At 51.3% G+C, this 12772-nt stretch overlaps 1 protein-coding gene across 3 annotated transcripts in view; it reads right to left on the bottom strand.

Annotated features, from left to right (window-relative positions):
* Positions 1-11317: 11317 nt before the first annotated feature.
* Positions 11318-12772, bottom strand: part of SAP30L (SAP30 like) — a gene marked incomplete at both ends in the record, with an annotated part of 8292 nt that continues 6837 nt past the window's right edge. For all 3 annotated transcript variants that reach the window (XM_080698919.1, XM_080698920.1, XM_080698921.1), the window contains one exon: positions 11318-11446. In XM_080698919.1, the coding sequence (XP_080555045.1) occupies positions 11318-11446 (129 nt within the window). The remainder of the gene's footprint in view (positions 11447-12772) is intronic.

The raw sequence follows: 12772 nt of genomic DNA, 5'->3' as shown, positions 1-12772 counted from the left end.
GTGGTACTAGGGTTGGAACCCACAGGCTTTCTGCTTTCTACCTCTGGGCTATACTTCCAGACCTGTTTTATACTTTATCTGGAAACAGGGTCTAAGTTGCTGAGAGCCTCACTAAGTAGCTGAGGCTGGCTTCGAACCTGTGTGATCCTCCTGTCTCAGCCTCCCAAGCGCGGGGATTACAAGCGTGCGCCACCACGCCCGGCAACACATTATATTTGGAGTGGTGAGTAGAGGCAATGGTTTGGATCTGGAATATCCCCCAAAGGCCCATGTGTTGAAGCCTTGGTCCCCGATGCAGAGGCGGGGCTTCTGGGAAGTGATTGGGTCATGAGGAATCTGACCCTCATCAGAAGATTAATATTGATGAGTTCCTAGCTGATTAGGGAAGTGATGGCGACGTTGGGACTGGAGCCCAGTTGGAGGAATTAGGTCCCTGGAGGTGGCCTGCAGGGTCTCGTCCCTGGCGCCTTTCCCTCCCTTTCTCTGCTTCCCCTCGGCCATGAGCTGGGCAGCTTCCCGCAGCTCCATCCTTCTCACCTCAGGCCCAGAGTGTTGGAGTTAGTGCCACGGACCGAAACATGAGCCCAAGCGAATCTCGCCTGCTTTAAGTAGTTTTCTTCAGGCAATCTGTCACAATGACGGAAAGCTAACACAGATGTGCATAAAGATGGTCACACAGTTACAAGTGTGTGTGTGCGCATTTACAGACACACATCTGTGTATAAATACATGTAGCATGTGTATACATACCCATAGTATGCGTACCTAGACACAGATAAAGCATACATAGGTATAGCACTTTTAAGCTGATAAGCATGTCTTTGCCATAAAATATTTTACAATTATGACATGCACAAATAATTTTAAAACCAGTCTCCTGTTCTCTGATAGACGCGTTCAGTTCTTCACTCTTCCGAACAAGGCTCCTTGGAATCGTTATCTCATCCAATTAGTAGGTTGCGTGACATAGTGGGCTCTGGGACCAAGTTTAATTCTCCTCTGCCCTGCTTTCTCGTGACCTTGGGAAGCCATCTCACCTTTCCAAACTTCTCTCTTCACCACTGAAATAGGAATAACAATAGTATCCATCGCACAGGGTGGCTGAAGCTTAGCAAGTGCTTGACTTTGGGCCTCTCACACAACAAGGGCTTTCAATGCAAAGCAGAACGGTGCCGACCTGGGAGGCAGATGATGGGGATTCGTCTTGGCTTCCCGTTGGTGTGACCCTGTGCGTCACCCGTGGAGATGCATGGGCGACAGCCCTTTACGATAGGTAAGTGCTACCCAAATTTAAGGTTGTATTATAGCCAGCGTGGTGGCGCATGCCTGTAACCCCAGTACTTGGGAGGCTGACACAGGAGGATCGCAAGTTCAAGACCAGCCTTGGAGACTGAGTGAGGCTTTCAGCAACTTAACAAGACTCTGGTTCAAAATGAAAAATAAAATAGGGCTGGAGGTATAGCTCAGAAATACTAGAATGCCTCTGGGTTCAATCCCCAGTACTACGAAACAAACAACAACAACAAAAAGATTGTATTCTTTAAAATTAACCTTGGGCCTGGCGTGGTGGCGCACGCTTGTAATCACCGCGCTTGGGAGGCGGAGACAGGAGGATCGCGCAGGTTCGAAGCCAGCCGTGCGCTGGCTTAGGAGACCCTGTTTCCAAAATGAAAATGTAAAAATAGGTCTGGGAGTGTAGCCCCGAGGTAGAAGGGCTTCCAGGAACCCCAGTACCACCAAAAAAAAAAAAAAAAAATTAACCTTGGGCAAATTTCTTTTTGCAGTACTGGGGATAGTACCTCCGAGCTACACCCCCAGCCGTATTTTTTATCCTTTTTAAAAAAATTTTTTGAAACAGGGTCTCACTAAGTTGCAGAAGGCCTCACTGAGTAGCTGAGGCTGCCCACGAACCACGATCCTCCTGAGTGCTGGGATTACAAGCGTGCGCCACCATGCCCAGCAAAAGATTGTATTCTTACTGTTTCTATCTTGCTGTTTTCTATGCCTTCCAGAAATATGGAGCTTAAACCAAGCAGATAGTAAGTACTTTGAGAGTGCTTAAAAATGGCTTTTAGCCGGGTGTGGTGGCGCGTGCTTGTAATCCCCGCACTTGGGAGGTGGAGGCAGGAGGATTGTGCAGGTTCGAAGCCAGCCGCGCTGGCTTAGGAGACTCTGTTTCCAAATAAAAATGTAAAAATAGGTCTGGGAGTGTAGCCCGTAGGTAGAAGGGCTTCCAGGAACCCCAGTACCACAAAAAAAAAAAAAAAAAAAAAAAAAAGGCTTTTAGCCAGGCGTGGAGGTACACATTTGTAATTCCATTACTTAGGAGGCTGAGAAAAGAGGATTGAGTAGGTTCAAAGCCAGCCTTTGCTACTTATGGAGGCTTTCAGCAACTCAGTGAGACCCTGTTTCCAAATAAAGAATAAAAAATAGGGCTGGGGGTGTAGCTTGGAGGTAGCATGCCCCTGGGTTCCATCCCCAGTACCACACACACATAAAATGGCTTTTATTTGAATTATGATGATTATAGTTTATGACCATTGGAAACAGTTCAGATGGCACCCAGGAAGCCCAGAGGAAACAGGAAAACCCTCCAAGCAGGGCTGACCACGGCTGGCACGTGGCACGGCCTGGCGGTGCCCGGGGCTGGCCAGCAGTTGCATGAACACCTCTTGACCTCGGCGGTGCCGGCTCATTAACAGCACCCGCTCGGTGTGTCCCTCTCGCCAACCTCTGACAGTTTCATTAACCCCATTAAATCACGCCGGTGCCTGTGCACCTCCCGCCTTGTTAATCTCTGTTCGGCTCCGGTGAGTTAAAACCTGGCTGGAAGGTTGGGTGTACCTTGTTAATCTCCATTAAACCCTGTTAAACTCCCCGACTCGGGTCTTAGTGACTTCTTGGAATCCCTCAGTAAAGTTTAGTAAATCCTGTTGATTGAGACCAGGGCAACTCGAGGCCGGGCTTGGCATTCCGAGTTCTTTGACGTGGGTCTGACGATTGTATTCCCAGGGCCAAGCGGACCTTGGGCCCAATCCCAGGAGCGGCCCTGATTCTCCTGATTCTTGGGCAATTCTGTTTGCACCTCTTTAAATCGGAGTTAATCACAGTTCCTACTTTATGTGACGGCGGTGGGATTAAATGGATGAAAGCACATAAAACAACTATTAGCGCGTGGTCTGGCTACATGCTCCCTCTGCTTGATAGCTCGTCTTGCTCCTGAATGTGAATGAGCCTTGTAAACTATAAAACAGAACAAAGCAACAAACGCGCTTAGTAAATGGAAGACTGAATTCCAGACACATATAACATCCTCCTACATGCCAGGCCTCATGTTGGGACTGCGGGTTATTCTCATTCTGCTTTTCTCTAGACTGATAACCATCCACTGAGGAGTTTATCTTAATAGTGTCTCTGTGGAGCCGGGCGTGGTGGGCACGCTTTGGAATCCCTGCGCCTGGGAGGCCTGAGGCAGGAGGATCAGGCAGGTTCAAAGCCAGCCTCAGCTACTTAGTGAGGCTCTCAGCAACTTAGTGAGGCCCTGTTTTCAAATAAGTATAAAATAGGCCTGGGAGTATAGCCCGGAGGTAGAAAAGCCCCTGGGTTCCACTCCCAGTACTACAAAAAAAAAAAAAAAAAAAAAATTAGCGTCTCTGTGGCTGTGTTCAGCACTGTTGGCTCAGGCCTTAACATTCCTAAGCTGTCTCGTGGTTGAATATGGCTACTTTTCTGATCTGGGCCTTAGAGGGTTGAATTCAGTGGTTCCTAATCCTGACTGTACAAATAAATTATATATATATATATATAATTTATTTATAGTGAAATTATATATATAGTGAATTTATATATTTATATATATTTAGATTTATTTATATATATGTTTATATATATAGTGAATTTATTTAAAAAAATATTTTTTCCCCATACTGGAGATTGAACCCAGGGGTGTTCCATCTCTGAGCTATATTCCAGCTCTTAAAAAAATTTTTTTTGAAACAGAATCTTGTTAAGTTATTGAGGGTCTGGCTCTGTGGCTGAGGCTGGCCTTGAGCCCGTGATCCTTCTGACTCAGACTCCCAAGTTTGGGATTATAGGCACGCGTTATCACCTTGGTTCCAGGAGATTTTGTAATAACAGTCCTGTAGGCCCCACTGTAGAAGACTCTAACTCGGTCACTCCTGCTGGGAACTCTGAACCAAGGATTCAAAGGAAGCTGAACAAATTCCCCTTTAGACTGGGATCTGCACATCTCCAGACCAGACGAGTGCTCGCCAACTTTACTGAGTTTAAGTCTTACCTGGAGGAAATTAAGAAATTTCTGTTTCTGGGATCCAGCCCCGGTGCTTTCCATTCTGAGGATCTGAGATGGGGCTGAGGAATACAGCAGAGTTTAGCCAGGGTGGTGGCGCAGCCTGCAATTCCAGTACTTGGGAGGCTGAGCAAGGAGGATCACAGGTCAAGGCCAGCCTCAGCAACTTAGTGAGACTCTCATCAACCTGGCAAGACCACATTTCAAAATAAAAACAAAATAGGGCTGGAGTGTAGCTTGGAAGTAGAATACATATGGGTTCAATTCTTAGACACACACACACACACAGACACACACACTTACATACAAAATGCTGTTTCAAAATAAAGAACAGCCAGACATGGTGGTACATACTTGTAATCGCAGTATTAGGGAGGCTGAGACAGGATTGTGATTTGCAGACAACCTCAGATACTTAGTGAGGCCTTTTGCAACTCAGTGAGACCCTGTTTCAAAATAAAGAATACCAAATAGGGCTGGGGGTGTCGCTAGAGGTAGAAGGCCCGTGGGTTCCATCCCCAGTACCACACACAAATAAAAAAAATCAAAAATAAAAAATCAAAAGATCTGGCAGTATAGCTTGAAGGTAGAATGCCCTTGGGTTCAATCCCCAGTTACAAAAATGATGTGGGTTCATGAGAAACAGGTCAGTAGTAGGGTGCTTGCCTTCCATTAAGAACGATGTCTGAGGCCGGGCATGGTGGCGTACGCTTATAACCCCAGCATTTGGGAGGCTGAGACAGGAGGATCGTGGTTCTTGGACAGCCTCAGCTACTTAGGCCCCTTACAACTCAGTGAGACCCTGTTTTAAAATAAAGAATAAAAAGTAGGGCAGGAGGTGTAGCTTAGAGGCCGAATGCCCCTGAGTTCCATCCCCAGACCCGCAAAAAAAAAAAAAAAAGAGTGACATCTTGCAGCTTTTGGGGGCAGCCAGCTGGGGACAAAGCACCTCTGTGGCTCAGTGTGTGAGGGGCTGGGGGCGACAGACCAGTGTGGAACCACTGCTTATGCTAGGACTCAACAGAGAAACACGGCATGCAAACTAAAACTTCCTGTGCTTTCCAGAGGACAGCAGCTCAGGGACTGACACACCATGGCTCCCGTCCGCAGCATCCATCATGAATCCGGTGGGCCCTGCAGAGAGCTGGGCCTGTCTCCTTGCCCTGACGCCCACTGCACATGGCTGTGGTGGTGAGGGAGGAACTGGGCTTTGAACATCTCCCTGAAGTTTCAAGTTTTAGAGTTAGGATGTATTACTATGTAATAACGTCTTTACTTCATTTTTTTCTATTCTAAGGACAGGCATGGCCAAGTGGCACCTGTGGCGGAGGCTGGCCTCACTCCTCCCAGCCGCACGAGGCCAGGCAAGGGGACTCACCCCATGGGCCTCCGGGGCCTGAACAGGTCGTACAGCTCAGGCCTGGAGTGCCGCCTCGTGTGACTTGCCTGCCAAGTTGTCAAAACACACCCTGCTTCAGGAGACCGGCAGGAGAGGGGGCCGACCGAGGCCTGCATGTCTAATAAGCCTTTAGGCGATGGGCCAACTTTCAGTAGCAAGGTCTAGCAAGGCCTGGTGGCGCACACCTGTAATCCCAGTTCTTGGGAGGCTGAGACAGAAGGAATGCAGGTTTCAGAAAAGCCTCAGCAACCTAGGGAGACTCTTGTTTCCAAATAAAAAATAAAAATAGGGCTGGGGATATAGCTCAGAGGTAGAACACAAACAAACAAAAAGCAAAAATCAAAGTCCTACTGCAGGTGAAGGAATGCTCGCCCACATACTGTTAAAAGTGAGTTTTAAAGACTCAGTATCTGGGCGTGGTGACGCCTGCTTCTAATCCCAGTACTTGGGGGACTGAGACAGGAGGATCACAAGTTCAAAATCAGCCTCGGCAACTTAGTGATATCCTGTTTCAAAATAAAAAATAAAAATAGGGCTGGGGGTGTAGCCCAGAGGTAGAAGGGTTCCAACCCCAGTACCACCAAAAAAAAAAAAAAAATTAGGGCTAGGGGTGTAGCTCAGAGGTAGGATGCCCTGGGCTCAATCCCCAGTAATGCGTGCGTGCGCGCGCGCGCACACACACACACACACAGCTTCTCTGCAGGTTTTTCAATCTGCAACCCTCTGTCCAGTTGATTTAGGACTCTAATCTTGCCCAGTTGGTGAACTCTGGATGCGTATCTCCATGGAAGATGAGCCCCCATTCTGAGGCTGCGAGATTGTTGGTCCCTCCTGGCGAAGGGGCCAGGATTAGAACGTGGGCCAGTCTCCTTGACCTAAATGTTGTTGGTGTGTGTGGTGCTGGGAATTGAACCCAGAGGCATGTTACCTCCAAGCCACACCCCCAGACTGATGGTATTTCTTATTTGGAAACAGGGTCTTGCTAGGTGGCTGTGAGAGTCTCACTAAACTGCTGAGGCTGTCCTTGACCCTGCGCCCCTCCTGCCTCAGCCTCCTCAGCGCGAGGATCCAGGTGCGCGCCACCTCGGCCGGCTCTGTGATCTAACATGGTGTGTGTGCACTGGTGCCCCGGGCAGTGTGGGTGGAAAGACTGGGGTCTGTTGTGCGTCGCCGGCGTGCGCAGCCGGTCCCGCGTGGGAGACGACGACCCACAGGAAACAGCAGAGCGACTCTTATTCATTCAGATCATTTATTAGGAGCGAAAGTTGGCCATCTCGTCTGCGTGACACTGCGACAGGAGACGTCACATACATACCGAGGAGACTCCATAAACCGAGAGCCTTTCAACAGTACAGAGCCGCAGAGTACAAAAGTAAAATACAAATGATCCCCCCAACTTGGCAGGAAACAATACGACGTGAGGAGGCTTGGAATGGAAGAGCACTTACTTTTCAATAAGGCAGTTACAAAATGGACAGATAAAGCCCCAAACCCCGCACCCCAAAACATCCTCTGATGGGCACGACAGACCACAGGTGTGTAGAGCAGGGGTCCCGTGCGACCCTGTTGAGGGCAAATGTGGCGGGTGAACGGGACCGATGGGCTGGTGTTGTGGGACGTAACCCGGGTGCATAATCGATCGTAGACGTTTCTGCCTGATGAACAGGTCCCACTCTGCTGCTGGGTGGATTCCATCTCAAAATATAGGCCTACTTCCCCTTCCTACCCATAAACTTGGAAATAGTCTGTCGTACAAGGAAAGGAATAAAAAGGCACCCCTAAAGCACCGTGCTCCGCCGGGCACTGCTCTGAGCTCATCTGCCCTTGGGTCCAACTGCCTCGCTAGGGAATGGCCAGGAACCAGGCCCAGCGGCGGCAACGGCCTCAGAGGCAGAGGTCAGCGGAGAGGTCGCCATAAAGCCCGCTCAGGGGATCCGGATTCCGGCCAGTGCCTCCCACTACGGCCCTTATACCTGGTCTGAAGTTGGAGGCTAGAACCGTCCTCCTGAACCACGCATTCTGCAAAACTCAACTGGCCTAATGGCTATACTGGACCTTGAACGCTGCAGGCCAGGCCTTACAGGTTGTGGGGAACCTGGGCGCGGCATCCCTGAGACCGCATCGGAGTCATCCTGATAGTGAGAGCAGGATGAGGGGGCCAGGGACTAGCATGGCGGTGCTTGCCGAGACCAGACAGTAGCAACCTGACCTCCCGGCTTAGCGGCCTGATGCTGAAACACGCTGTCCCCAGCCCCCAAGTTCTTAAGCTTTGCAGTAAAACCCAGGTGTGTAAAGGCACCGGCCCTCAGCAAGCAGGGGGCCTTCCGGCTGCGTGCAGAGGCATGGGATTCTAGGATCTTCTGGCTGTCAGGGGCCTTTAGCTTCTGTGGGGCGAGCGTGGGACTCCGGCCTTGGCTGCCCAAGGTTCTTTTTTTAGTGGTGGCGGCACCTCCCCCCTTGCCAGCGTTGGCTTCAACAAGTGCACGAAACCACACTGATGGCGTTCCCCAGTGTGGAGCTAAGCAGACCCACACCAGGGGGCAGCCAGGATGCCGCACTGCCCCATCCTAGGTGTTCCTCTGTACAAGACCAACACGGAGCTGCCGGAGAGTTGGAGAGTCACAGGAACCGGGCCTTCGCCAAGATAACGTTCCATGTGCCCGACCCCATGGGGCAGAAACTAAGGTGGAAATGACAGAGAAAATGGAAAAGCCACAGGCGTACAGAGATAGAGCAGGCCTCCCCGGAGGTAGTGAGTTCTCTGTCCTCAGAGGTGTGTAAGCCCAGGCTGGTAGGCGGAAAGTCAGCACCTATGGGGAGACTGGCCTGGATGACTCCTGCTTCTTTCCCAGCGGTGGTGTCTGGTGGCTGGAGAGCCCTCAGACGCCCCCTACAGCAGCCTCTCTGAGACCCACCTGGCAGCCTTATTCAGTAGACAAGGCCCCCCAGGGAGAACTCCTCCCTGTGTCCTTCACCAGCAGCTGCCCTGCAGGACACTAAAGAAACGTTCCTGCAGCATCAACGGCCCCAATGCCAAAGTTAGACGCAACATTGCCAGCGGACATTACGAACACCACACCACGCTCTGAGAAGCCAGCATGACGACCAGCTATGACAGAAGGGATGAGAGCCCCAGCTGTAACAGGTGAAACTCCCCTTCACTGCAGCACTGTCTCCAAGTCTTTGGTTTTCACTCTTGAGACTCAGGACGGTCTTTTTTACATGCCCAATGCCAACCCAAGTTTGTTTTTTTTTTAAACCTTAAAACAAAAGTTTCCATGGGACAACCAACCCAGGGCGCATGGAAGGCCGGGAGCAGGCAGGACCGAGACAGGAACCGTCCTCTTTAAGGAGACCACCTCGCTGGTGCTGGAGCTGGGATTTCAGTCCTGCCCAGGAGCACCAAGAGGTGGGAGGTGATGCTGGGCGCCGCCCTGGGCGGGTGGGCTGGAGGTGCAGGCAGTGAGATGGACGTGCTTTCCCCAAGCCCTACCGCTCCCCGGAGCCTGACCCTGCGGCTCGGAGGCCTGGCCACTTCTCCCAGGCAGAAGCCTCCTGCCCACGGATCAAGCCATCAGCAGCTGCAAAGGAGGCAAAGCCAAGTGGGCTGATGAAGGGGCACGCTGCTAGCCAGGAGAAGAGTCCACGTCCCAGCGGTTTTGTCTTTCCTCTCGCCTGACCTGTTCTGGAAGGCTGGAAAGATGCCCACCACCTCTACCTCCCCGGTGCGGCCTTCAATGAAGAAAAGACAGCTTGGGGTGTGAGAGAGAACGGCGTCGAGCTGAGGAGGAAAACTCCCCGGGCTCTGACTCGAAGCAGAAGCGCTCTACAGACACACGTGAACAGACGGTCCTAACACCACATCCTCTCAAACAGAATGTGCTGCTCTCCCTGGGAAAGCAGGTCTGCCGTTAAAGACACAGCGGCATGACCTACGTGCCTGCAGTTTTGGTTAAATATCAGGAAGATACACTTCTTCCTCATTCACACACAGACATGGCCACAGGACAGGTTAAGAATAGCCCACCTCCAGATGCCGCCCAGGACAGCCGCCCAGGACAGCCGCCAGCTACTGCGTAGGGGCCGTCTCCAATACACACAGACTCTGGATGGCTGAAGACGCTCCGGAGCGCCTCGACGCGCCCTCCACAGCCAGGACCCTATCAAAGCAGGACCCTGGGTCTGGAGTATATCCTATGTACATTCACTTACACAGATTTTTAAAGGCTGCAATCTGCTAGGCATGCGTTGTGAACACTGGAGAAAGCTTGGCTGCAATGGAACACACTGCATTTTAGTGAGAATGGTGGCCCTGTCCCCATGCCACAGAAAGCACAGCGCTCAGCCTCACAGGACCCACAGGACCTGAGACCCAGAGGCTCCACCGCCAGGCCCGCTTGGCGTGCTCCTGCTGACTTCTCTGGAGACCGTGCGCAGGTTAAGCCGCCTGTAAGAATGAAGCTCTCTGGCAGGCCAGGCCCACCGTTGCTCCTTTTACTATTTAAGGCTTAAGAAAAATAACTCAGAATTAAAACCGAGTAGGAAAATGACCATAATATATGTCGAGATGTTCAGAAATTAGAATCTGAATGCTTTTCATCCCCCTTCCTGTTCATAACCTCTGCCCCTACCCCTGACACACCGGAGAATTTTGCAAAAGTATAGTTCTGAATATAAAGCTTTGTTTTCACAGTATACATTGGCTCTGAGATAATTAAACAGAGAAATTTGACTTTTTGAACGACAAAAACAATCAGGCAATTTGAATATTTAAAAAATTACTTTAAGCAATCTCTGACTTTCCTGCTGCTGGCAGGCCAGGAGTCCCTCCCACGCCGGGCTTCTGAGCAGGGCTCACAGGGTTCCTGACAGCCTGGGGTCCGTGTGGACTCCATGTAGATGGGGTCTGCCCAGTTAGCACTGCCCTGCCGCAGGCCCCACCCCCAGAGCAGAGCGTGCGTGTGGGGGTGCGCTCAGGACCTCCTGGGGGGCTCTCCACGTTACTACTTCTAGAACCCAAGCCAAGAGAGCTGTGCACCTGCGACTGCCTGCCTGAAGCCCTCGGCTGGTGGGAACCCTCCTTCCTGGCATCAGGACCCCCACGCCTCCGGCTAAGCGCTGAGCGGCACCGGTGGCAGCGGTCTTGGCCACGAGGAGCGGAGCAGACGCCACGAGGCTGGCGCTGCTGTGACAGCCCAGCGAGCCACAAACACTGACTGAGCGCCCGCTGCGTGCAGGCACAGGGCAAGCGAGGGGACAGTGGCAAACGGACGTGCTAGTCAACGACAGAGCTTGCGGGCGGGCCAGCTACGACCTCCGCGCCGCCTGCCCGAGGCGGCACCAGAATCTTTCTCGTTCCACATTTCCAGTAGAGCTGACTTAATGCTTTGTTGAAGGCTGCAATACAGTTTTAAATTCTTTTTATGATCCTGGTTGTTTTTAGTCCAGTAGTTATCTTAAAAGACTTTCTATACACATGCTGAGTCATGAGAATAGAATCCTCCTGACCCAAAAGATTTACAGTGTGCGTCATTCAAGCGTTTTTATTTACAGTAACACTGAGCAGTCTCGCGGGCGTGGCCGCGCCGTCACCTGTGCACGAAGCTCGGTCACTCCAGCTGCTTGCCCCCCTCTGGCTTCTGATGCAGTCTACTCTTGTTACTCTTCACCATGTAGATGAAGTAGGCCAGGGTCTCCTTCTCGTTCACAGGTATGTTCCTGAAGTGCCGGCTGACCGTCTATGTTGGGGGGAAACAAAGCCCCTTAAGCCAGGCGGAAAACAGGGCCACACACTCTTACTGTGCGAAAGAGGGACAGGCCGCTGCTTCCACAGGCAGCGAGGGGCTCTTCCCTGGAACTGCAGCACTCTGAACACCCACCCCAGGGGTGAAAGTGGCTCGGCTGGCAGGCTTCTAGAAGCGGCACTTTACCCTACAAGGCGACCGAGCTGCAGTTCTGACTCAGCGTAGCCCCCGATCCGTCCCGGCATGATTCTGGTCATACCCATGGAGGGAGAAGTTGGGGCTTCTCTAGTCGGCTGGCTACTACCAAGCTCCTTGGGCCCTCAAGGTAGGCAGAAAAGCATCTTATAAAAATTGTGTCGAATGAACATTTAACTGAAGACGTGTCTGGACCCAAGAATCCCTCTAAGCAGCAGACAACTGCCTCTTGAAAGATACAGTGGAGTTGAAGGGAAACTTCATACTTAGCTTTACTCTGTAAGACTCAGGAGTACAGCTCTCCTCTTGCCCCACCTCATCCCACCCTTCCCTCGGGGTGGAGGCTGGAAAATGGGCAATGTCGTGTGTGTGTGTGTGTGTGCGCGTGCGTGCGTGCGTGGCGGGGGAGGAACCACGGGCCTTAAGCACGCCGGGCAAACGCTCTGTCACTGAGCTATTTCCCCAGCCTTGTGTGATGTAATGTTATCTTAAAGTAGGAAAGGCTTGGATGTGCCTATGTTTTATCTGAACATCGGTGAAGGAAAGGTTTAAAAAAAAGGACAGATCAGTGAGAAACTTTTAAAGAAAGACCCCAAACCAAGCAGGCTGGGAGCCTTTCAGGGATCTCTGAATTGGGGGATGGATGAGGAGGCTGGAGCAGATTAGAGAAGAGAGAACCAGTTATCCTGGAATGGTAGAATTGTACTTTTCTCCTTGTTCAAGCTTTCTGCAACTGGCAGAAAGCCACATCTGAGGAATGAGAAAGCAGAGCACGGCAGCACATGCCGCAGTCCCAGCCGCCGGGAGGCTGAGGCAGGAGGATGGCCGGAGCCCAGGATTCGAGGCCAGCCTGGGCAACACAGTGAGACCCTACCTTGGAAAAACAATAAATAAAGAAATAAAGGAAAAGGGACCATCCCCACAAATGCCAAGGGAGAACTGCCCCTCCTCCAAACTGTGTTAAGGACTCTGGGCAGGAGAAAACTTCTTTGGATGTTGTCTATTATGAGGGTCTCCATTACCAATGCCAAAGGAGAAATCAAGAAAAAACAAAGAGCAGGAGGAGGAGGAGGAGGAAGAAAAAGAAGAAGAGAGGAGGAAGAGGAAGAGGGGGAGGAGGAAGAG

This window comes from Muscardinus avellanarius (genome assembly GCF_963383645.1).
Source record: "Muscardinus avellanarius genome assembly, chromosome: 7".
NCBI lineage: Eukaryota > Metazoa > Chordata > Mammalia > Rodentia > Gliridae > Muscardinus > Muscardinus avellanarius.
Note: the sequence above shows the minus strand (reverse complement) of the source record. Positions and strands in the feature narration are given on the sequence as shown.